The 24,476-nt window shown below is 40.0% G+C and overlaps 2 protein-coding genes across 2 annotated transcripts in view; one reads left to right on the forward strand and one right to left on the reverse strand.

Moving 5' to 3' along the window:
• Positions 1-20,398, reverse strand: part of MAP4K5 (mitogen-activated protein kinase kinase kinase kinase 5) — a 112,351-nt gene extending 91,953 nt beyond the window's left edge. The window contains 2 exon segments of the mRNA XM_017849464.1: positions 19,860-20,076; positions 20,303-20,398. Coding sequence (XP_017704953.1) covers positions 19,860-19,967 — 108 coding nt within the window. The 5' untranslated portion in view covers positions 19,968-20,076; positions 20,303-20,398.
• A 111-nt stretch (positions 20,399-20,509) lies between these two features.
• Positions 20,510-24,476, forward strand: part of ATL1 (atlastin GTPase 1) — a 101,827-nt gene continuing 97,860 nt past the window's right edge. Inside the window, exon 1 of the mRNA XM_017849462.1 lies at positions 20,510-20,773. The gene's annotated coding sequence lies outside the window, so the exon portion shown is untranslated. The remainder of the gene's footprint in view (positions 20,774-24,476) is intronic.

Genomic DNA, 24,476 nt, shown 5'->3' on the forward strand with positions numbered 1-24,476 from the left:
TGTGGTATATCCACAAAATGGAATACTATTTAGCCATAAAAAAGAATGAAATGCTGTCATTTGAGGAAACACGGATGGAACTGGGGGATATTATGTTAAGTGAAATTAGCCAGGAACAGAAAGTTAACCATCACATGTTCTCGCTCACATGTGGAAGCTAAACAAAGTTAATCTCATAAAAGTAAAAAGTAGAACAGAGAATACTAGAGGCTCAGAAGGGTAGGGGAAAGGGAGAGATAGGGAGAAATTTGTTAAAGGATACAAAACGATAGCTAGACAGGAAGAATAAATTTTAGTGCTCTATACCACTACTACAGGATAGCTATAGTTAACAATAATATACTACACATAGTTTCAAATAGCTAGGGAAATACCCAAATGTTCTCAACACAAAGAAAGGATAGATGTTTGAGATTATAGATTTGCTAATTTCTCTGATTATTACAAATTTTATGTATCAAAACATCACTATGAGTCATTATGAATCACCCATAAATATGTACAATGATTTTCAATTTTAAAATTAAATTTAATAATAAAAAAATGGAAACCACAAAAAGATATGGAAGAATCCTAACTGCATACTGTTAAGTGAAAGAAGCCAGTCTAAGAAGCCTTACAAAATGTATGATTCCAACTATATGACATTCCGAAAAAGGCAAAACTACAGAGACAGTAAAAAGCAATGGTTGTCAGGGGTTTAGTGGAGGCAGGAAAGAAACAAATAGGTGAAGCACAGGAGACTTTTAGGAGAGTGAAAATATTCTGTATGAAATGGTAATGGTAGACACATGTCACTATGTATTTGTCAAAACCCATAAAACTATATAACACAAAATGTGAATCTTTATGTAAACTATGAACTATGAACTATAGTTAGTAAAATATCAACATTGGTTCAATAATTATAACAAATGTACCACACTAATGCCAGATATTAATAAAAGACAAAACTATATGCAAGAATTCAGGGGTTGGCTAAATGTAATTCTATGTACTATGTGCTCTATTACTCTGTAAATCTGAAACTGCACTAAAAATTTAGCCTATTAATTTAAAGATAAATTATTTTTTAAAAGAATACATTTTCAGACACAATTATGAGCCAATTTTTATTATTAGAATCAACCCATTTATATTACGTTTCAATTTAATAGAGTCAAAAAGAAGAGGCAAGGATACCCTGATTGTTTTAGAGACTCTGAGGGGCTCAGAAAGAAACAGATCATTGGAGGATTTGAACAACAATCACAAAATGACATAAAATAAAGATGGTGTTCTACAGTTACACTACGCAGAAGCCAAGTTATATTATATGTAGTTACAGAAGTAAAAAGCAAAAAATACAAACTACAGCTCCCACTGATAGGAATAAATACTTAAATGTCAGCCTCCATTTTGAAGACACATTTCTGTTTTCTCCAAGTGAAGAACTGATGGGTAAATGTTTGTACTCTGTAATTTTCCAGCTGGATTTTTAAAACAGAAAGCAGTACCAGGCTCTTTTATAATGAAAGGCAAAGAGGCTTTCAGAAAAAGAGATCTTCTAAACAGAGACCTTACAGATTCAATTTACTAAAGAGAGCTTTCAGAAATTTAACTATACAAATTCACCCTATAATCCAAAAGAGTTTTGGAGTACCAGTTTTGAAATCCAACATTTCTTTCCAACAAGTTAAACATGATACTCTCAATTATTTTTGTTTTTAACTTTAACACACAAGAATTGAAAGATCTTGTATTATATTTACAAAAGGAACTAACTGGAGTCCCACGGCAACTATACAAAAAAGATCTGACTGTATTTTTGATTCCTATTCATGTTAGTAGGGTTTTGGTATACACTAATACTCAGACTTAAGATATACTAAACACCTAGAAATCTAGTAAAACATAGTACAGTTACAGGTCTTATTTAACTCTTATTAATCAGGAACTGAAATTATTAGGTAGAAAAGATAAACTCACAATAAAAGGGATCAATATCACTATCAAATCCACAATAGAATCATTCCAATTAAATTAATTTTCTATTCACATTATTAATGCATTTCGTTTTCATCTCTTAATTCGTATTTCCAAGTCAATTTACTACTAAAGAAGTATTTCAACTTAAGCCCTCCAGTCTTCAGTCTTACTAATAGTTAAAAGTTACCTATGGATTTCCACTTAAACAAACAAACAAACAAAAAATTGAAAGATGTTAATTAAGCCATTTCTACTTCATTAATATTATGCAATTGCCAGTTTTGTAAACTATGAACTTTTCTACATGCTGTAAAATTTTTAATGAAAACTAAAAATTAACGAGGAAAAGTCTAAACATTTTACCTACAAGGTTTCAACATAGAATTGGAAGATATGACTCAATACATAGTAATACATCCTAGTATTCATGAAGTTGAAAGGTAATTTTTTATAAACTGGGGCTAAAAAAAAAACTGGCAAGTAAGGACAGCCATCTAAAAGCTATGGCAATCAAGACCATCATCATGAAGAAAAATGAAAAAGCTCCTGTATTCTACTTCACTGTTCTTCTCATCCTACCCGAGATAACTTTCTTCCATCATATTTTTAGGGTCACAAAACTTTTCCATTAAGCCAACTGTGGGCTACCGTTTTAAACATGCCCCTTTCTTCTATAACATAACATCAGAAAATCCAGACATCTCAATATTTTTAACAAGCTATCTCCAGTGGCCAGTGACTGCTTCTCAGAGTCATAATTATGTATTCCATATTCAAGAACATGATCTACAATACAAAAGAAGGAACACATAAGGTTTGAAAAATACAAAGCTGATTCATTCACAATAAAAGTGAAAAGTCAATTATGTCATAGGCTGTAAAACCTCTATACCCAATACTTTATGGAACATTGCTTTTTCTGTTATTGTTTTGTTTCGTTTTTCTTTTTTTTGAGGCCGAGTCTTGCTCTGTCATCCAGGCTGGAGCGCAGTGGGGTGATCTCAGCTCACTGCAGCCTCCACCTCCCAGGCTCAAGCAATTCTTGTGCCTCAGCCTCCTGAGTAGCCACGACTAAGGCACGCACTACCAGGTCTGGCTAATTTTTTTTGTAGTTTTAGTAAAGACAGTATCATCACATTGGCCAGGATGGTCTCAAATTCCTGACCTCAAGTGATCTACCCACCTCATCCTCCCAAAGTGCCGGGATTACAGGCGTGAGCCACTAGTCCCGACCGAAATACTGTTTTTAACTGGTTCATTTATTCAACAAACATTACTTAATACTTAACTATGTGCCAGGTACTATGTTAATACTAGGAATGTAATGAAACAAAAACAGTTTCTGTCTTCCAAAAGCTTTTATCAGTTAGAAAGACAGAGAAGGGAAGAGTAAATACCACATAGTGTGAAAAATGCTCTCAAAGATGATATAAGTCAACCTTGGAGGATTCTGAGCTCAGTCAAACTAGACTGAAGAAAAAGTTTCCAGGAGAAAGCAAATTTAAACTGAGACCTAATGGAAGACTTTCCTGGGAGGAAAGGTGGGTAAGAGATTATGGATGGCAAAATTCCAGGTAAAGGTGTAAAGACAAGAGAAAACATGGGCAGTTTAAAGGAGCAAAACTATCCTGTATTAAGGGAATATAAAGGTATAAAGAGGGAATGGTGAAAGTTAAGATTCCTTTGATGCTCAGGACTGAACGTATCACCCCCTATCTTCCTGTAGGTATCATATACTTTTTTTTTTTTTTTGAGATGGAGTCTCGCTCTGTTGCCCAGGCTGGAGTGTAGTGGTGCAATCTTGGCTCACTGCAGCCTCTGCCTCCCAGGTTCAAGCAATTCTCTTGCTTCAGCCTCCCGAGTAGCTGGGACTACAGGCACGCGCTGCCATGTCAGGCTAATTTTTGTATTTTTAGTAGAGACGAGGTTTCACCATGTTGGCCAGGATAGTCTCGATCTCCTGATCTCGTGATCTGCCCGCCTCGGCCTCCCAAAGTGCTGGGATTACAGGCGTGGGCCATTGTGCCTAGCCAGTCATCCTTATTCCTTTAAGATTTTATGACCCCTGGTTCACAGTTTCCTCTCTATCCCTTCTCTTGCCTCTACCACTCTTAGTGACTTCTGTATCTGGAACTACTCTGACTTTTCATTCTCTGACCTAACTAACATTATATTTCCTTCCTAATCACTACCTCCTATCCTTTCAGCTCACTTATTCTAGTCCTCCCATTCCAGCCATTCTCCCACCTCATCAATTTGCCAATGAATTTCTCCACGACCATCAATTATTTCTCTCAACTCTATACATCTTCCCTTACCTATAAGGAGTAAACTTCCTCTTCCCTCTATCGTACTAGCCTGGCAAAATCCTAATCCCGATTAATCCCAATTATCCACTAATTCCACACTGGCATCAAATAGCTATGAGTTACCAGAAAAAAATTACAAAATCATGCTAACTGGTCTTATTTTCAAATCAACACAAATCTCAAACTACAACTTCTCCTACAGGTTTTATTTTCCACTCTTCATAAGAACAATAGTTTCCTCTTTCCTCTTGCTTTGAACTTTCAATAATCCCTCAGCCTCTTTGTTACTCCCTCTTCTCTCACCTACCAGAACTGATTATGGAACTGCAGCTTTTCTTTATCTAACATTCACCTATGTAGCTGACCATTTATCTCCAGGGCACATCTCTCCTCACTTTGCTCCAGATTCCTACATCCATGGAAACCTGACAGGCATCTTAACATTAATGTGTCTAACACAGAACACTCGATTATCCCTCTCCACAAACTTTTTCTTTTTCTTTTTTTTTTTTTTTGAGACGGAGTCTCGCTCTATTGCCCAGGCTGGAGTGCAGTGGCCGGATCTCAGCTCACTGCAAGCTCCGCCTCCCGGGTTCCCGCCATTCTCCTGCCTCAGCCTCCAAGTAGCTGGGACTACAGGCGCCCGCCACCTCGCCCGGCTAGTTTTTTGTATTTTTTAGTCGAGACGGGGTTTCACCGTGTTAGCCAGGATGGTCTCGATCTCCTGACCTCGTGATCCGCCTGTCTCGGCCTCCCAAAGTGCTGGGATTACAGGCTTGAGCCACCGCGCCCGGCCTCCACAAACTTTTTCATTCCCACATATTCCCAATGTAAATCAAATTTACTGCCTCCACCCACACTCACTTAAGCCCAAAACCCAGGTCATTTTTTCTTTCCTTCACACTCGTCATGTCTGATATATCAGCAAATCCTGACAGCTTAAACATATAAGCCAAATCCATGCACTTCCTTCTATTTCCAGTGCCATACTGTAGTCCAAGCTTGTCTCCACTAGGAACTGGCAAACTATCTGTGAAACATAAAGAAATAGCAAGTCAAGAATAATTCCTGTTCTGGACTGCATAATTGGGTAGAGAGTGGTCCCATTTACTGAGATGACAAACATAGGAGGAAGCACACATTCTGTGGAGGGGAGAGAGATATAGATGGGGGCTCAGTTTTGGACATATTTAAATTTTAACTTGCTATGGAAAACCAATCTAGTGATATCCTAAAAGCCGCTTAACAAGAGCTAAACTGGACTGAAAACAGGGTTGGGCATCATCAACGTTACTGAATGCAGGCAGGTGGATGAGATTACTTACAATAAGTAGTCAGAAGAGAAGAGGATCAAGAACAGAATCCTAAAAAATTAGCCACACGTAAAGAATAGTGAAAATAGACAAAGTTAAAACGAAACTATTACGGAGATACTATTCTCTGGAATCTCAGTTTGCAGGAATTTTTTAAAGTCATCCAATCCAATATCTCTTTCAAAGAGCAAATCTCTTCTACTTAATCTATGGTGGTCATTTGGTCAACCTAGCCCATTCATTTTTAGGATAACTGTAGTTGTAAAGTTTTTTCTGTGATAAGCAAATACATTCTCGAATAATTTCTCTTCAGTGGTCTCAGTCTTGGTTTGTAAGGTAACACTGACTTAACCTGCTCCTTTTACTATATGACAAATTCAGATCTCTAAATTCATTAATTTATTCAATAAGTATTGAGTCCCTATGAAAGTCAGGAAGCCTAAGCTCTAACTCTGCTCAGATAAAATATAAAAGTTTGCTTCTACCTACAGACAAAACATGAATTTTTCAATATGCCATGCCATATAAATTCCAGACCCTTCCCACCAGTCTAGTTACTATTTACTTTGACTATGTGCTCAAAGTTTGATGTCCAACAAAAATGATAGTAGTTACAACATTAGATTCATGACAACAAAGGCAACATTTCTTTTTTTCAGGTTTCTACAAAATTACAATACTTTTTATTTTTTCTTTTTTTTTTTAAAGACGAAGTCTCTGTCACCCAGGCTGGAGTGCAGTGGCACGATCTCAGCCCACTGCAACTTCTGCCTCCTGGGTTGAAGCAATTCTCCTGCCTCAGCCCCCCAAAAAGCTGGGATTACAGACACGTGCCACCATGCCCAACTAAGTTTTGTATTTTTAGTGGAGACAGGGTTTCACCATGTTGGCTAGGCTGGTCTCGAACTCCTGACCTCAGGTGATTTGCCCACCTCGGCCTCCCAAAGTGCTAGGATTACAGGCATGAGCCACCATGCCCAGCCTACAATACTTTTTTTAAGTTTTAAAAATAAATGTTGAGGCCGGGCATGGTGGCTCACACTTGTAATCTCAGCACTCTGGGAGGCTGAGGCGGGTGGACCACTTGAGGTCGAGAGCTCAAGACCATCCTGGCCAACATGGTGAAATCCTGTCTCTACTGAAAATACAAAAATTAGCAGGGCATGGTGGCAGGCGCCTATAGTTCCAGCTATACAGGAGGCTGTGGCAGGAGAATTGCTTCGACCCGGGAGGCAGAGGTTGCAGTGGCTGCAGTGAGCCGAGACAGCACCAGGCTGGGCAACAGTGAAACTCCGTCTCAAAAAATAAAACAAAAAATAAATGTTGAAAGCGTTCTATCCAAAACAGAATGCTATATTTTATCTTCTAGCAAGAGTAAAGAAAGTGCTTCATTTTACTTTTTTTATAAATCATTTTGGGAAAAAGAAAGGCTTTAATCACTACATATATTAGTCATCCATCAATTTAACATTGATTCACTGAGCACCTCTGAAGCATCAGGTACCTCAGGTACAAGGATAATATTAGCAGAGTGACAGCAAGGAATTATTAAGATGAATAAAAATATCTGTACCTGCCCTGAGATTCAATAGGGCAGATTTTAGATCCATATAAGGAAGTTTTCTTTAGCAATCGAAACTGTCCAAAAAAAGACCACTACTTCCCAACACAGTATATCCTTATTATTTAAATAAGAAGTTATAAATGACCATTTGTAAAGGACAAGATAGGGGTTATATGCACTATGTGCCAGCCACAGGTTCCCTGCTAGCTCCCAAACTCCTTAATTTTTATTTTATTTTATTTAAGTTCCAGGATACACGTGCAGAACGTGCAGGTTTGTTACATAGATATATGTGTGCCATGGTGGTTTGCTGCACCTACTGACCTGTCCTCTAAGTTCCTTCTCCTTGCCCCCCACCACCAACAGACCCTGGTGTGTACTGCTCCCCTCCCTGCATCCCTGTGTTCTCACTGTTCAACTCCCACTTATGAGTGAGAACATGCAGTTTAAAACTCCTTAATTTTTGTGGAGCAAGTTACTTCCAAGCTGGCTTCCACACAGTTATACAGGTCTGGACAGATGCTTCCTATCCCATGGAAGGAGGCTATAACTGCACAATTTCCCCACTCCCAGGCAGACAGTAAGCCTTCCTTTAGAATGACTCAAAATCTGTTCACATGACTTCGACCTCAGGTCTTCCGCCCAATCTATTAGGATACTCATCTGTCTCTGAAAAGACTTCTCCCAACTCTTTTCTAACGCAGATTGATTTTATTAAAAAGAGAATTACTTACAGAGGATTACTTAAATTGAACTAATTATCTGGAGGTCTTAATGGCAAAGGAAAGGGAGGAAAGGGCTTGAGTTTCAAGGTAGGGAAGATGTGAACTCTCAATCACTGTTGATGGGTGCAAATTTTTTTGGAGAATAATTGGTCAAAATTCACCAAAACCTTTAAGACAATTTAGGAAATTTGGCTCTAGAAATTTATTTAAAGAAATAATTAAGATTGTGTGAAAAAAATTTGTTCAAGGATACCGATCCCAGCATTATTTACAAAAAAGAAATATTGGAGACAATTGCTTGTATGTTTGTATACAACGAATTAAAAATTATATAACTATACAAGAAAATAATACACAAGTATTAAATATGTATATTTACTGACAAAAAGTTGCTATATATTTATTATTAAATTTAAAAGCACATTATCAAATATACATCTATATAATATATACTGCATATTATTATACATATCTATTCTATGATTTACACGTATGTCCTTAATATGAATTTTTAAAAGTTGGGAATGTTTATCTCTTAGTAAAGGAGACACAAGTAATTTTTCATTCCTATATAGTTTTAAAAATGAACATGTATCACCAGGTACAGCGGCTCACGACTATAATCCCAGCACTCTGTGAGGCCGAGAGGGGCAGATCACCTGATGTCAGGAGTTCGAGACCAGCCTGGCCAACATGGTGAAACCCTGTCGCTACAAAAATACAAAAATTAGTCGGGCGTGGTGGCACGCACCTGTAGTACCAGCTACTCGGGAGACTGAAGCAGGAGAATGGCTTGAACCTGGGAGGTGGAGGTTGCAACGAGTCAAGATTGTGCCACTGCGCTCCAGCCTGGGCGACAGAGCGAGACTCCATCTCAAAAAATAAATAAATAAAAATAAAACAAAAATAAAAAATGAACATGTATCACTTAAAATGTATTTTGAAAATAAAAAGGTAGGTAAAAGGAGGCTATCTGTGCTGAGGCAAGGAAGGGAGAGACAAACATATAGGAAGGTGAGTCCTACCTGTAGATCTTTACTACTACAGAAAGAATAACAGAAAACAATTCCTGGAAAAAACTGGTAAAGGACCCAAACATCTCCAGCATGTATTACAATGATGAGCCAAAAGCTGAAAATGCTAAAGTTGTTCGTTAAAAGATGTCTTTAAAAATATATTGAGTTTAACATGTTTCTTTCCGATTTGGATACATGAAGAGTTAAGGGGGTCAAGAAGGCACGGGGCACCTACAAAGGGGATGCATGTAGGTGAGAAGTAACACACTGATTCATAAGACAAAGCTGGGGCTGGGCGTGGTGGCTCACACCTGTAATCCTAGGACTTTGGGAGGCCAAGGCAGGTGGATCACGAGCTCAAGAGTTCAAGACCAGCTTGGCCAACATAGTGAAACCCCATCTCTATTAAAAACACAAAAATTCGGCCAGGTATGGTGGCTCACGCTATAATCCTAGCACTTTGGGAGGCCGAGGCAGGCAGATCACCTGAGGTCGGTAGTTCAAGACCAGCCTGGGCAATACGGTGAAACTCCATTTCTACTAAAATAAAAAAGAAATTAGTCAGGCATGGGGGCATGCGCCTGTAGTCCCAGCTACTCAGGAGACTGTGGCAGGAGAATTGCTTGAACCCAGGAGGCGAAGGCTGCAGTGAGGTGAGATCATGCCACTGTACTCCAGCCTGGGCGACAGAGCAAGACTCTGTGTCAAAAAAAAAAAAAGACAAAGCTGGAAGTCACAATCCTTCACAGGCAGTCCTAATTATCCTAAATCAGAGAGAAGCAAACAAAACTAGCTAGTGCTACTTAAGGCAGGTTATTCTATCTGCCGGAAATAATTCACATTTTGTAATTTATAACAGCATTACAGAGCCTAGTTTATAGGACTCAGTTAATTAACAATAAACATGAATCTAAAGTTCCAACAAAATGAGGACAAGAGAAGGCACAGCAGGAAGAGTATGCAGCAACCAAAAACGGGACCATTTCTGTTTTTAGCTATTTGTATTGTAAGGTGGCTATCGGCAAAGTCATCTTTCTTTCTTTTTTTTTTTTTTTGAGATGGAGTTTCACGCTTGTTGCCCAGGCTGGAGTGCAGTGGCTCAATCTTTGCCCACCACAACCTCCACCTCTCAGTTCAAGTGATTCTCCCGATTCCAGCCTCCTGAGTAGCTGGGATTACAGGCGTCCACCACCACGCCCAGCTAATTTTTGTATTTTTAGTACACGGGGTTTCAACATGTTGGTCAGGCTGGTCTCAAACTCCTGACCTCAGGTGATCCACCCACCTTGGCCTTCCAAAGTGCTGGGACTACAGGTGTGAGCCACCACACCCGGCCAAAGTCATCTTGATAGCAAAGGTAAATCAAGCCTAGGCTCTGAATGGAAACATGAGTGTCACAGTAATGACCAAGTGATAACCAGGACAAAGTGCATCTGAAAACTGGTGCTGAGACCTTAAGTTTTATGTATTCAAATCAGTCCATAAATCCCTCATTTCTCAGCAGAGGGGTGAGGCTGCTAAGCCTCATCTGACCATAATACGTATAGTGCCTATAGCATGGTAGACAATGTGTTAAGGACTATGTGTAGAGTAGTGAATTTAAAGATGCAGTCCTAAGGTGGCTTGGAATAATGGAAAGAGCAGAGACTGTGGAATCAGAAGATCTGGATTCAAGTCCTTACAGTGCCATCTACTAACAGTAAGATTGAGGGTAACAGTAAGTTTCTTCGTGAGTAAAATAGGGATGATAGCACATCTGTTCCACCTACCTCACTAGATTATCGTGCGAAACAAATCACACACTGATCATGAGAGGGTTATACAAACATTAGTCATTCTTAGTCATGTTAATCCTATTTCATTTTCATAAAAATGTTGGAAGGTGGGGGCCAATATGACTCACTAGCCCAAACACCTCTAAGGACAGTTCTGACTATCAGCTGGCCTTCCCACATCATCGTCTCAAAATCTCCATGAGAGATTACATTTAACAGAAATAAAATTATATTAGGCCTAAATTCATCTTGTACTTCTCAGAGTGTCATCTACCCTCTCGAACTTGACCAATACTTCACGTCACTGGAAAGTAACAGCCTTGTAATAACACTCTCCATATGCAAATACTCACAACAGTCCAATACCACCAAGTGATTTATCTTAGTCAAAGTTCTCAAATTGACAACAAAGCCCTGAAAACACAAGTATCACTTGTTAACAGAGTTTGTGTTTCTCTTTCTGTGTTCTTGGTCTGAAACCACAACGTTAGTTCACAAGTGAAACCCTTTTAAATGTTGAAAGCAAAACTAAAAAAAGAAATCTAAGTCAATCTGTATTCTATCCCATTTGTCCTCATAAAATACACTGGAAATGATGATCAAAGTGAAAATGCTAAAGCTATGTAAACAAAGAACTAGAATACTAGATGAATAAGCCCAAGGTTGCAGCTGTATCCACAAGTCAATTTGGGGACTATACTAGTAATGCATCATTATACTTGCACTAGAGACGGCACTGTTTTATGTCTATCTTCACCAAGTTGAAAGTACTTTAAAGACTTCTGTTACAGTTTTCAGAACATGTATTTTGCTCCCAGGTATGGTTCAGAGCTTCACATTCACCATCAGAACCATATTCTCTTTAGGCAGTCACAAAATAAGCCTACCTCTGAACAGTAAGAAAAATAAATAGTAAGATTTTACCCAGATGACTTATAAAATAGTAAATATCCACAACAGTAACACATCATCCCAATAAAACATGTTTTATTTTTGCAGTGATCTTATACAATATTTAACATAACATTTATTTAATAAGAAATATAATTTAAAATAAAGCTTTTGAAGGACAATCTTTCATCTCTTATTTTCTACTGTTAAGCTATTTTTCCGAGTTATTCACTCTCTCACTCAAATATGAAAACCAGAAGTCTCTCATAATGTCAGACACAGGACACAAAAAGGACAGTATATTCACATAGTTCAACTGTGTTACTATTAAAAAATAAGAAAGTGGGTGATGTTTTAATATCAAATGTCAGAGAAATAACAACACATACATCCATTTTCTATTACCTTCAGATTTTTAGGCATCGGACTAGACTCTTAATATTTAAAGATCAGAGTATACTGGTGGAGAAAAGACATAAGAAACAGCTATATTTTCTTTGCTTACAAATTCATGCTTAAAAACATAAGACTTGGTAACCTACAACCAACTGCTGAACTTAATTAAAAATCACAATGGGCCGGGTGCGGTGGCTCACACCTGTAATCCCAGCACTTTGGGAGGCTGAGGCAGGTGGATCACCTGAGGTCGGGAGTTTGAGACCAGCCTGACCAACATGGAGAAACCCTGTCTCTGCTAAAAATACAAAATTAGCCAGGCATGGTGGCACATGCCTATAATCCCAACTCCTTACTTACATGATCACTATGTTGCTTACTCCTTCAAGGCATATTTATTGAGCACATACTATATCCTAGGCAATATCCTACTATAGATGTGTCAACAGTAGACTTAAGATCTCTGTTCTCACGCAGTTTGAGTCTACCAGGAAGACAAGCAAAAATGATGAGTAATAAATGATGAGTATCATGATAAAAATGTACACAGAGCTTTGAAAATATATAGCTGCTAGATGTGACCTACTCTAAGGGACAGAAAAGCCCCCTCCTCCCCTCCGCCAAGAAATGTAATGTTTAAACAGAAACCCAAAGAGCAGGCAATAAGATGGAAGAGAAAGAGTGTTCTAAAGGAATACTTCCAAAAATCTGAAAGACAGAGAGTAGAGTGCATATAAACAACTGAAAGTTCAGTATGAATACGGTATTGGGATAAGCAGGGCCTTAATAGGCATATTATTCTAAGACTTTATTCTACGGACAAGGGAAATAAAGGAGATATGACACAAAACTTCAGATTTATATTTTTTGGAGAATGAATTCATTTTCCTCATTGTAGTTAGAGCAGACAGGAACAAGAATGGAGGCAGGAGATGATAGAGATGATCTCTTGAAACTTTTGGTTCTTATGAAAAGAACTTCCTCATACTGCTCTGTTTCTCCTCAGACACCTTCAATGTATTATTTTCTCTGCCACCCCTCTAAGGTTACAGCCTTTCCTCAGCTCTCCTACAAACTCTCCTGGGTGACCTCACCTATATTTCACACGTACCACCCATAAAGTGATGATGACTCCCAAACCTGTATCCCCAGTCCAGAACTCTCAAGGCCAGAGTTGCATTTCCTACCACCTACCAGACATATTCATTCACCTATGCAATGCCTTATATTCAAAACCAAACACAAAATCCAGACTCCACAAATTTGGTATTTCCTAACTCTGTTGATAGCATCAATGTAGTCTCACTCAAGCCAGAAATTCTAAATGCCATCAATTACCCTTCTCCTCCTTCCCGTCCACCTCCCCCGGCCCCCCCAATTATCAGGTGTTTTTGATCCTCTTCTAAATATGACTCAAATCCATCCCTTCCTTTCATCTTCTATACCACCGCCTAAATTTAGTCTTGCATAAGCTCTCATCTGGATTATTCAGGAACTGGTCTCTACATTTCTGGCCACTTTGTAAAATCTATACACTACACTGTAAGATATTTCCTCCTAAAAAGTGTTTCCCTAGGCAGGGCACGGTGTACTCACACCTATAATCCCAGCACTTTGGAAGGCAGAGGTGGGTCAATTGCTTGAGCCCCAGAGTTTGAGACCAGCCTGGGCAACATGGCAAAATTCCATCTTTAAAAAAAAACAATAATAATACAAAAATTAGCTGGGCATGGCAGTGTGTGCCAGTCCCAGCTACTCAGGAGGCTGAAGTGGGAGGATCACTTGGGCCTGGGAGGCAGAGGGTCTTGTGGGCCGAGATCATGCCACTACACTACAGCCTAAGTGTAGTAAGTAAGACCATCTCAAAAAAATAAAAATAAATAATTGAAAAGGTCCAAATTCTTTGATATGACACACAGGGTCCATTAGCTGGTGTTTCCTGCCAGAAAATAGCCTCTATTCTCCATCTATAAAAAAAGTAAATAAATAATTGAAATGACATCTCTGCCAGATGTCACACGGAACCTGGAATGAATACAGATGCAGACCTCTCAAAACTCATCACAGTTTCTCAAGCCTCCAGGTGTTTGCACATACCATTCCCAAAGTCTGGAATATCTTTTCCTATCTTCTCTACCTAGAAACCACCCGTCTTCTTTTAAAAATCCAGTTAATGCCCCTTCCTCTGTTAATCTTCCTTGGTTCACACTCCCCTCTCCCTTCTTTCATCCCCCATAAAGACAGAGTTGGGCATTTCTTCCACTTCTCTTCTACGGCACATAATTTTCTAACAAATTATGACTGCTTACATGTCTGTTTTCTTTTTTGTTTTTTTGAGATGGAGTTTTCCTTTTGTTGCCCAGGTTGGAGTGAAGTGGCGCAATCTCAGCTCACTGCAACCTCTGTCCTCCAGGTTCAAGCAATTCTCTTGCCTCAGCTTTCCAAGTAGCTGGGATTACAGGTGCCCGCCACCATGCCCGGCTAATTTTTGCATTTTTAAAAGAGACAAGGTTTTGCCATGTTGGCCAGGCTCAAACTCCTGACCTCAGGTGATCCACCAGCCTTGGCCTCCCAAAGTGCTAGGATTACAGGCGTGAGCCACTGTGCCTGGCCACGTCTGTTTTCTTGACTAAACTATATGTTCCTTATTGATAGTGTACTTTCTTTATCTCATGTTTGCATCCCCATACCCTAACACATTGTCAGCACCTAATAAATACTTCTTTAATGAATGAATGCTTATTATAGAAGTGTGATGATACATTCAGCTTTGTCTCTATAAAATGGGATCTTGGGATATGTTTCAAAGTGCCTAAAGCCATTCCAGAATGGTGACTCTTGGATGGAGGAAAGGTAAGTGAAGGCATACATAAAGGAGATTCCTCATAGCAGACCTACTTCATCTAGCATCCAAAGGAACCCATGTTAGTGACAAGACTACATGACAAAGACTTCTACACAAATTATAGTATCATTTATAATTGCAAAAAAAGTTTGAAAACTAGAAATAACAAACATGCAACTTAGAATAATTAACTAAATGAAGGTTCATTCAATGGATCCTTTAAAAATAGTAATTCTGACAGGGTGCGGTGGCTCACACCTGTAATTCCAGCACTTTGGGAGGCTGAGGTGGGCAGATCACAAGGTCAGGAGATCAAGACCATCCTGGCCAACATGGTGAAACTCCATCTCTACTAAAAATACAAAAATTAGCTGGCTGTGGTGTCACATGCCTGTAATCCCAGCTACTTGGGAGGCTGAGGCAGGAGAATTGCCTGAACCAGGGAGTCGGAGGTTGCAGTGAGCTAAGATCGCACCACTGCACTCCAGCCTGGCGACATTGCGAGACTCCACTTCAAAAAAAAAAAAAAATTCTTTTGTGTGATTACACCACTGCACTCTAGCCTGGGGAACAGAGCAAGACCCTGTCACCAAAAAAAAAAAAAAAAAAAAAAAAAAAAAAAAAAAAAAAAAAATTTTTTAAAAATTTTAAAACCAAGGGAAAAAGTTTTTTTTTTTAAAAAAAAAAAAAAATAGTATGTTTGTAGAATATTTAACGACTAGGGAAAATGCTGATCATTTCAATCAATCAGAAAAGAGTTATATCATAATCCCAATCATAAATTAAATATAAAAACCATTTTGGAAATACTGGCTTAAAAACATTTAGGAAAAAAGCCTGAAATAAACTGTATGAAATTATTAGCAGTACTTATCTCTCATTAATTTTCTACAACTAATTTGTTCAACAAATATTTATTGAGCATTTGTTACATTACACAGATGTGCAAGAGACATCTGTTTCTGTCCTCTGGGAACTAAACATGTTATTCTTCTATAATCAATCAGATAAAGCAATAAAGGTTAGAAAAAAATTCATGGGATTGCCCGGTCTAAATTTATATTCTATGAAAGGTAAAAATAATAATAAATAAAAATAAAAAGCCAGATTCCCAGAACTTCTCTGAAATCTAGGCTGGAAACAATTTTGATACAAATATTTGGATAAGGACTGCCCAAATGGCTTGTACTACTGATTACAAACTGTATCATGATGCTGTAGATGTTCTAGATCCTTGTGGTCAGAAGGTAGTTGAGAATCTAAATCTCCAGATTTATCCTTCCTGTTGGCAAATCTAAATTTTTACAGTAATTACAAATAAAAGCTGCTTAGTTGAAATTTAATCCTTCATCCACCATCCACCAAATTTCTTTTGTCTTCTGTGTTTCTTTCCCCTCTACCATTTCTTGCTCTTGCCCTCCATGATTCACTCCATTTATCTAAAAGAATCCTATGTTCCTCCTCTTCTTTCAACCAAGGAACAGCCAATATAAGATTGAACTCTCCCTCTTGGGAATTCTCAGGAAAGATGGAAGCTTCAAAGGGCATGTGTGGTATTGATGAACACAACATCACGAAGAATCTGAAAGCCATAGTCCTTTTAAAGCTCCTGCTTCAAAAGATACCTAAGGTGTAAAAAAAAAGTGGGGATAAGTCCAGGCTTGGTAGCTCACACCCATTAACCCTAGCCCTTCGGGAGACTGAGGCAGAAGGATCACATGAGGTCAAGAATTTGAGACCAGCTTGGGCAACATAAGAAGACCCTGTCTTTACATTAAAAAAAAAAAAAAAAAATTAGCCAGGCATGTTGCCACACACACACTTGTAGTCCCAGCTACTGAGGAGCCTGAGGAGGGAGAATCCCTTAAGCCCAGGAGTTCAAGGCTGCAGTGAGCTGATCGTGCCACTGGACTCCAGCCTAAAGAGCAAGACCCTGTCTCAAAAAAAAAAAAAAGGGGGGATATTATCTGAGTAGAACAGTGGCTAATTTACCTTCATTATTCTTCACTGTAGTTATTTCACTAGTTTATATCCTACATTGAAAATACTTCTAAAACTTCCTAGGATTTTCAGCTTATCAGAAACACAGTGATAAACAGTAAAATTATTCTAATTGCCCAGAGCTTAAAAAATGCAGCACTATAGTTTCAGGTTACATGTTTTTAGGCATACTAAGGAGTAAATTTAAACTGACAAAATTCTATAGGACTTAGATCACTGATAGTGGATATACTATAAAATAGTTTTTCAGAAATATTTCCCCAGAGAACTCAAATAGTTGAAATGTGTAATAAAAATACACATGCAGGGTATCACTAGAAAGCATCCTAGGGCCGGATGTGGTGGCTCATGCCTGTAGTTTCAATACTTCCGGAGGCTGAGGCAGGCAGATCTCAGGAGTTCAAGACCAGCCTGGGAAACATGGCAAGATCCCCTCTCTACTAAAAAAATACAAAGATTAGCCAGACATGGTGGCGCTCGCCTGTAGTGCCAGCTACTTGGGAGGCTGAGGTGGGAGGATCACTTCAGCCAGGGAGATTGAGGTTTCAATGAACCAAGATCGCCACTGCCCTCTAGCCTGGGGGACAGAGCGAGACCCTGTAACTAAACAAACAAACAGAAGGCATTACAGGAATACATAGAGTACTAAATGCTAACTTAGTGTTATGTCAAAAGCATATGCTCAGAGAACTAGGTGACAGAGTCTGATATTCGTTCATTCATTTATTCATCACATTTTTAGGAAGTACTCTGTGGTAGGCATAATCAGAGACAGAGCAGTGAGGAGATTAAAATCCCTGCCATCATGGAGTATTTTAGTGAATCAAGATAGATAAAAAACAAGAAAAAAAATAAGTAAAACATTTTGTTGGTGATAAGTACAAAGCAAAAAACAAAGTAGAAAAAAAGATTTGAGAGGGTGTGAAAAAAAGGAGGAAGGGAGCAAGCCCTACAGTAGGGGGTGGTGGGAAGGGGGAGACATTACGAAGAGAGGAAATAGCAAGAACAAGGACCCAAAGATGGGGAGATGGTTATTACGTTTAAGGAGCAGCAAGCAGGCCGGTGTGACTAGAGCAGAATGACTAAGGAGAGTGGTAGATGAGGCTGAGAAATAAGGGGGAAGGGCTAGGTCTTGCCCAGGAGCATTTGGGTAAGGTTTTCATGGACAGGTATTATAGCAACAGGTGGAAATGGAGGGGTGGAAGGTGCTTCCAAGTAATTAGAACAAAGGAAAACAAAAGACAAGGAGCTACGAATGCCTTAAGGATGTTTAGAATCAGAGGCTGGCCTAGTGTGCAATGAATATACATGTAAGTGTGAGGAAGCAACACTGAGAGTAGGGGACCACGTGTTAAGGGGTGAAGGTAGAGGGTGATGAATATTCAGTTTTTGATCCTCTGTTTGGGAACTGCAGAAGAGAGACTAGGGCAGGAAGGCACCAGGGTAAAAGGCAGGCATTAGCTGCCCCTTAAACATAATCTTTGCTTTTTCCCAGCATGAATAAAATCCTGCTCCAGATAGTTGCTTTGGTTACCGTATCTATGAAGAAAAAGGGTGCACGTCTTAAGATCTCTGTGGGGAAAACACTCCTAAAACTTTATTGTAGTAGGGAGAAGAGAATATATACAACAAGTAGAATTTATACTATTGTAAATTAACATGAACTAAACGGAACTGGTCTAATACACAGTGAATCATAAGACAAAGATGACTAAAAAATGAGACTGAGAAAGGAAACAGGGATTTCAATTTTCTAAAGAGCATTCCACAAAATAGCTAATCCTTGGATAAACAACTAAGTTAACTACCTCTAATTTTACATAAAGAAGAAGAGGATTGTTACAATCATACACGTTGAGTTCAAAGGTATTCAAAAGGTAAGAGCTGGAACCTTGCTCACAATTCATCACCTCAGTACCTCTACCAGTGACTGGTACAGAAGACTCGAATGCTTGTTTAAGGAATAAAAAGCCTATCCATTACAGTATATCTCAGTAGAATCGAACAGTGCTGGGGCTATAGTACCACCACGAAAGGGTAATATTAATAGGGAGGAAATTAAAAGTAAGTAGAAAGAGGGGAACCACCTGTGCAAAACAACAACATAACCCCAGAGGAATCTACTGGTTAATTACCCAAATGACACAAAACCATCTCAGCGGATATGCAGAAGTGTTGTTTGGCACAATGGGATATGTACTATGATCAAATCCAATAAACAACGCTATTCCCTTTTTGGAACACACAACAAAAAGCATAAGGCAATCTCAATCTCTTTCCTCTGAATCACTCAATAACTCAGCGGATTTGGGGAATTGGGTTTGCTTCTCTACAACGCTTTTTAAAATCCTAAATTAGGAGTCACTCTCATCGTTTGTCTTAAGTATTACAAAAGAGCACAATACAAAGACATCAGCTCATATCCACTCATGGTTATGGGATGTTATAAATCCCTGAAAGGAACCGCTAAACAAAACCCAGCAAGTTAATATCACATTTTATCGTCAACCAAAACAAACGATCAAACTTCCACCAGGAAAAGCATCTTTTTATATGGGATAATGTTTGCATACATGTCACCAATATTAGTTTGCTTACAGTTAAAGCTCAGAGACAGGGTTTTATACGGCTTTTTTAGCCAAACTCATCCATTAAAACAAATTTTTTTTTTTTTTTAAATGCAAATGTCTGAATGTCAATATTCTTTTCTGCCTATCTTCCATGAAGCATTTTTCCATGCTAACACTAGAGCATCCTTCGGTGTAATTCCACAAGCAGATTCAAATTCCCTTCAATACCATAAATAAGCCCTATTAAAAAGCCTTTAAACCACAAAAAAGGGCAACAGCGGTTTGCAACTGTGTGGTTAGTTCCGCTTGTTGGTAGAGATTAAAATAAGCTACGAGTCGAGGTTGCTCAGAAACGAGTAAAAGGGACCTCGGCCGCTTTCCCCCCTAGAGGCAACAATAAAAGCATCCTCCTCTTGTCCCAGTACTCGTCCCATTCCCGGGACCCAGTCGACCGCAGGAAAAAAAAGCAGGGCCAGCCTCACTTACCTTGTAGACGTCCCCGTAGGTGCCGCTGCCGACCCTCTGGACAAGCTCGTAGTCCTGCTGCGGGTTCCGCCTCAGGATGTCCGCGGCAGGCCGCAGCGGGGCCTCCATCTTCGCTTAGGGCCCGGTCCCCGCCGGCTCAGCCGGCGGCTCCCCGATTCCCCCTAATGAGCACGAACTGCGCCGCTTCCCAACATGGAGCCTCTGCCGGCAGCTCCGCCTGCACGAGGGACCAGCAAAGGCGGGTCGGCGTCGCGGGCTACGACCCCTCGCGGCCCGGCCCCTTCCCTTCCGTTCTGCCAGCGGCCGTGGAAGAGAAACGGGCCTCGAAGGGCCCCCGGCGTCCAATATCCCCGTTCGAGCTGCGGCCCTTCCCCCTCCCCGGCCGCCCGCGAACTGCCCGACAGGGCCTCCCCGCCCGCCGGGGCCCAGGGCCGGCTCGGTACCTGATGGGGGCGGCCCCGCTCTTTGTTGAGCGCGGAGGAGCCCGGGACCTACTTCCTAGATCGCACCCGCGTCCTTCTACCCCGCGCCAACCGGCACCTCCGCGTTTGCCGCCGCCGCCACTCAGCCGCTGCACCGCGCGTCCTCTCGGGGGCGGCGGAGGCGCGTACGGTCGCCGCCGCCGCACCACGTTCCCCACCCGGGGCTGCGTCACCGGGAGACACGTTCCCAGCCAGCATGGGTCGGCGCCCAGCGGCCCGCCCGAGCGCTCCGGCCGCGGAACCAGAGTGCCGCCCTGAGGCCTGCTGAAGACACAACACCCTCCCGACCGCGCCACCGCGCCCCCGCGCCCCCCTAGCCGGGCGCGTCATTGCAGGGCCTGAGCTGTCTCCCTCCCACTCTCAAAAATAAGGGACACCCCTGGGCATTCGTGGGCCAACGGGCCTTGGCTAAACCGTCCCCACATTTGTCAGGTAGGCCTGTAGGGTGACGGGTAGAGGAAGAAGGGCGATGGGAACGTAGCCCTCTTAAGTTAAACACGGAAAAGATACGTTAAGGGCACCGGGGCAGAAGTAACCTGGCAGCTGGGCGCCGGGGAAGGAGGTGGGGGAGTGCCAGGTTAACTAAGTCCCGGCACACCCTACTGCACCTTCCTGTTTTGCAAACCATTCCCGGTGGTACCAGTTTGAGGCTGCACTGCACACCTGCACAACCTGTCTTCTACTTAGTTCTTCTGAGACATTTCTGAAAGTCTGAATTCCTAGGACTGCTCAGTGGCCTTGTCCCTGTTGGCCACACGCAGTGTCTCATCGCTGGTATTGCACCTTTAATGAGATCAGGAGTTCCGCAAAAGTAAAACAAAGTCGGGGGTCACAGACTGGTTCTGGTTCTACCACTTCCTCAGTATGTGCTCTGGGACAAAACAGCGTATTTGGCAACATCTCAATGTCCTTATCTGCAGCTTGAAGAGGGTAAGATTTTGCATCTGACACACAGGAAAGTGTTTATAAAGCGTTTTACAGGATTGCAAAGGGGGTTATCGAATATAAGAGGTCTTAAAATACTTAACAATGCACAGCATATATGGAACAGGAGTTCGGGGAAGTAATTTGCAGTTTCAGTTCCAGTCTTGTTCTGAAGGTAGAAATTAAGTTGCCAGTGTTACATTATACTGGCTAAGTTATTTCTAAAGCCTCTTAGAGAATTTGAACAGAAAAGCCAGATAACACTCAGCCACTGCATTTAGTGACTGAAACATCACAAAAGAGCAAGTTGAAGATGTTGGCATGTGTCTTTGAACATCCAATTTTTAATTCTGTTATTGAGAAATATACTCCTGATTGTTGATAATTATGTAATGTAGAAATTAAATTCGCACCTTAACAGGACAGGGCATATATGTATTTTCTTGTGCTCCACACACAAAGGACACTTATTTGGGGAACATAAGTAAGCCCAGACTTACATGCTCCATGGACAAAGCCTATGTGTTTGCTGCATTGAAAAAATTGTTGAAGAACAGTTCCTTCTTTCAAAGATTCTTGGCACTTGTTTTGGTGGGCACATACTTTTGGCTTCGATGACTCAAAATCTCTTCAAATGTTCTATTGGTATCTTAGTACTTGTTTACTGTCATAAATTCATTTGGGACTTTTTTCCTCTGGTCCTATAAGCATTGATCCTTTATCTAGTCTGAAGTATGTTTATTCTTACATATTTATAGTTGCATTACTCCAGGGAATTTCAGGCAGCATACAGAAAACACATACTATAAAGCAAGATAAAAATAAGTGGGCAAACTAGTATGAAGTTAAAGAGAAGGAAAATACGAACCCAGAACAGTGCAACAAATCAGCCAACCAGAGGATTTTGTAGTGTTTTTGAGATCAAGAGTAACCAATTGGTCAAGAAAGAGGCACATATTTTCCTGATGCGAAGATTTCAAAAAATTTTATTTAATGAGCTTTATTCATAAAGTAGAAACTGAATGCCCGGTTTGAGACAAGGATAAATATCCTGACAATCCTTTAAGCATGTTATTCTTGAAATACAGCATTTAAAATGAATTAGGCAATAAAATGTTTGAGGTCATAGGCTTCAACAAGACCCTGGAGTGCAGATATTTTATATTGCCAGTAATGGCAGATCCATATGCTTTGACTATCAACCTAGAGGCAGATAGCATGGAAAAAGTCAAGACTCTATGTGGTGACTAAAAAATGTGTCTGCTATAATCATTATTTTACTTGTACCGCAATTCATGCAAAGAGGAAAACATTTGTTTTATACTAACTCCAAAAGAATCTTAAGGATTTTTAAAATACTGGTTGAGTTAATTTTAACAAGATCAGTGAAGTGGGTTGCTTTGTAAAGAAATTCAAATTCAATTTACTTAAATATACACTGAGTAAATTTAATTTTACATCCTGGACAATTAAGCAAATAATTTCAAAATGAAGTTTATGTAATAATATGTTAGTTATGTCATGGAAACTGACTAGAGAGTTTCTTACAAACCACACAATTTCATATGACAAGGTATGGAATAAGAATAAATATGGCTTGATAGGTCCTTCATTCCAACCTAATTGTCATGCATTCTTAGTGTCTTCATGCTGACACATAAATATTTTTCAGCTTTTACCCTTGTCAGTATAATATACGATAATGGTTTGTCACATACTTTGTAATGTACTTCCCTTCTTTCAGAGTTCTTCGGTAAGATGCTAACTGTAATCTGTGGGCTCTAGTTTCAGCTCTAACTTTAGCCAAGGCTGAATAAAAAAGAATTGGGGGACATAAAATGCTTTATCTTTTATAAAGCTAAGGTTCACAATTTATTATCCAAGACAAAATGGCTAATTAAACCTTCAAGTGTGATAGGACAGAGCATAAGGACAATAACTTTAGTCTATTGAACATACAGATTTAAGCAATATGGTAATCTCCTGATTCATCTGCCAACATAAACTAATTTCAACATGTAACTCTATGTGATTCAGTTGACTGCTCTATAGATCTGTTAAACAGAAATCAATTAAATGTTGGAAGACAATGCCACAACTATGATTTGGATTTTTAAATAATTATTATTAAACTATTGTTTTACTAATTAGGGCCACTTGTCTTTTGAGGCATAAACCATGTTTTCCAAATATAGGGCAAAAATATATATTTTGTTCTGGATGGCAATAGAACATGTATCTCATTCAGAATCAGTATCAGGTCATTAGGATAACAGTTTTAAAAAGAAGAGGTGAGGAAGGCAGTCAATATCCCTTTCATCCAGTTTGAATTGATCATCAGATATGTTACAGATATGGTTTGTCTGTGTCCCCACCCAAATCTCATCTTGAATTCCCACGTGTTGTAGGAGGGACTCAGTTGGAGGTAATGAGTCATGAGGGCAAGTCTTTCCCATGCTGTTTTCATGATAGTGAATAAGTCTCACAAGATCTGATGGTTTTAAAAAGACGAGTTCCCCTGCACAAACTCCCTCTTTTTGCCTGCCGCCATCCGTGTAAGACATGACTTGCTCTTCCTTGCCTTCTGCCATGATTGTGAGGCTTCCCAGCCACATGAAACTGTAAGTCCAATTAAACCTCTTTCTTTTGTAAATTGCCCAGTCTCAGGTTTGTTTTATCAGCAGCATGAAAACAGACGAATTAATTAAATTGAGGTCTGGCACTGTGGCCCATGCCTGTACTCCCAGCACTTTGGGAGACCAAGGTAGGCAGATCACCTGAGGTCAGGAGTTCAAGACTAGCCTGACCAACATAGAGAAACCCTGTCTCTATTAAAAATACAAAATTAGCCAGGTGTGGTGGTGCATGCCTGTAATCCCAGCTACTCGGAAGGCTGAGGCAGGAGAATCGCTTGAACCCAGGAAGCGGAGGTTGCAGTGAGCCAAGATTGTACCATTGCACTCCAGCCTGGGCAACAAGAGTGAAACTCTGTCTCAAAAAAAAAAATAAAAAAATAAAAAAATAAAAAAAAAAAAAAATTGGTACTAGTAGAGTGAGATGTTGCTGAACAGTTACCTGAAAATGTGGAAGCGACTTTGGAACTGGGTAACAGGCAGAGGTTGGAACAGTTTGGAGAAGACAGGAAAATGTGGGAAAGTGTGGAACTTCCTAGGGACTTGTTGGATGGCTTTGACAAAATGTCGATAGTGAT

Source organism: Rhinopithecus bieti, unplaced genomic scaffold, assembly GCF_001698545.2.
Source record: "Rhinopithecus bieti isolate Rb0 unplaced genomic scaffold, ASM169854v2 scaffold_29928, whole genome shotgun sequence".
Taxonomy (NCBI): domain Eukaryota; kingdom Metazoa; phylum Chordata; class Mammalia; order Primates; family Cercopithecidae; genus Rhinopithecus; species Rhinopithecus bieti.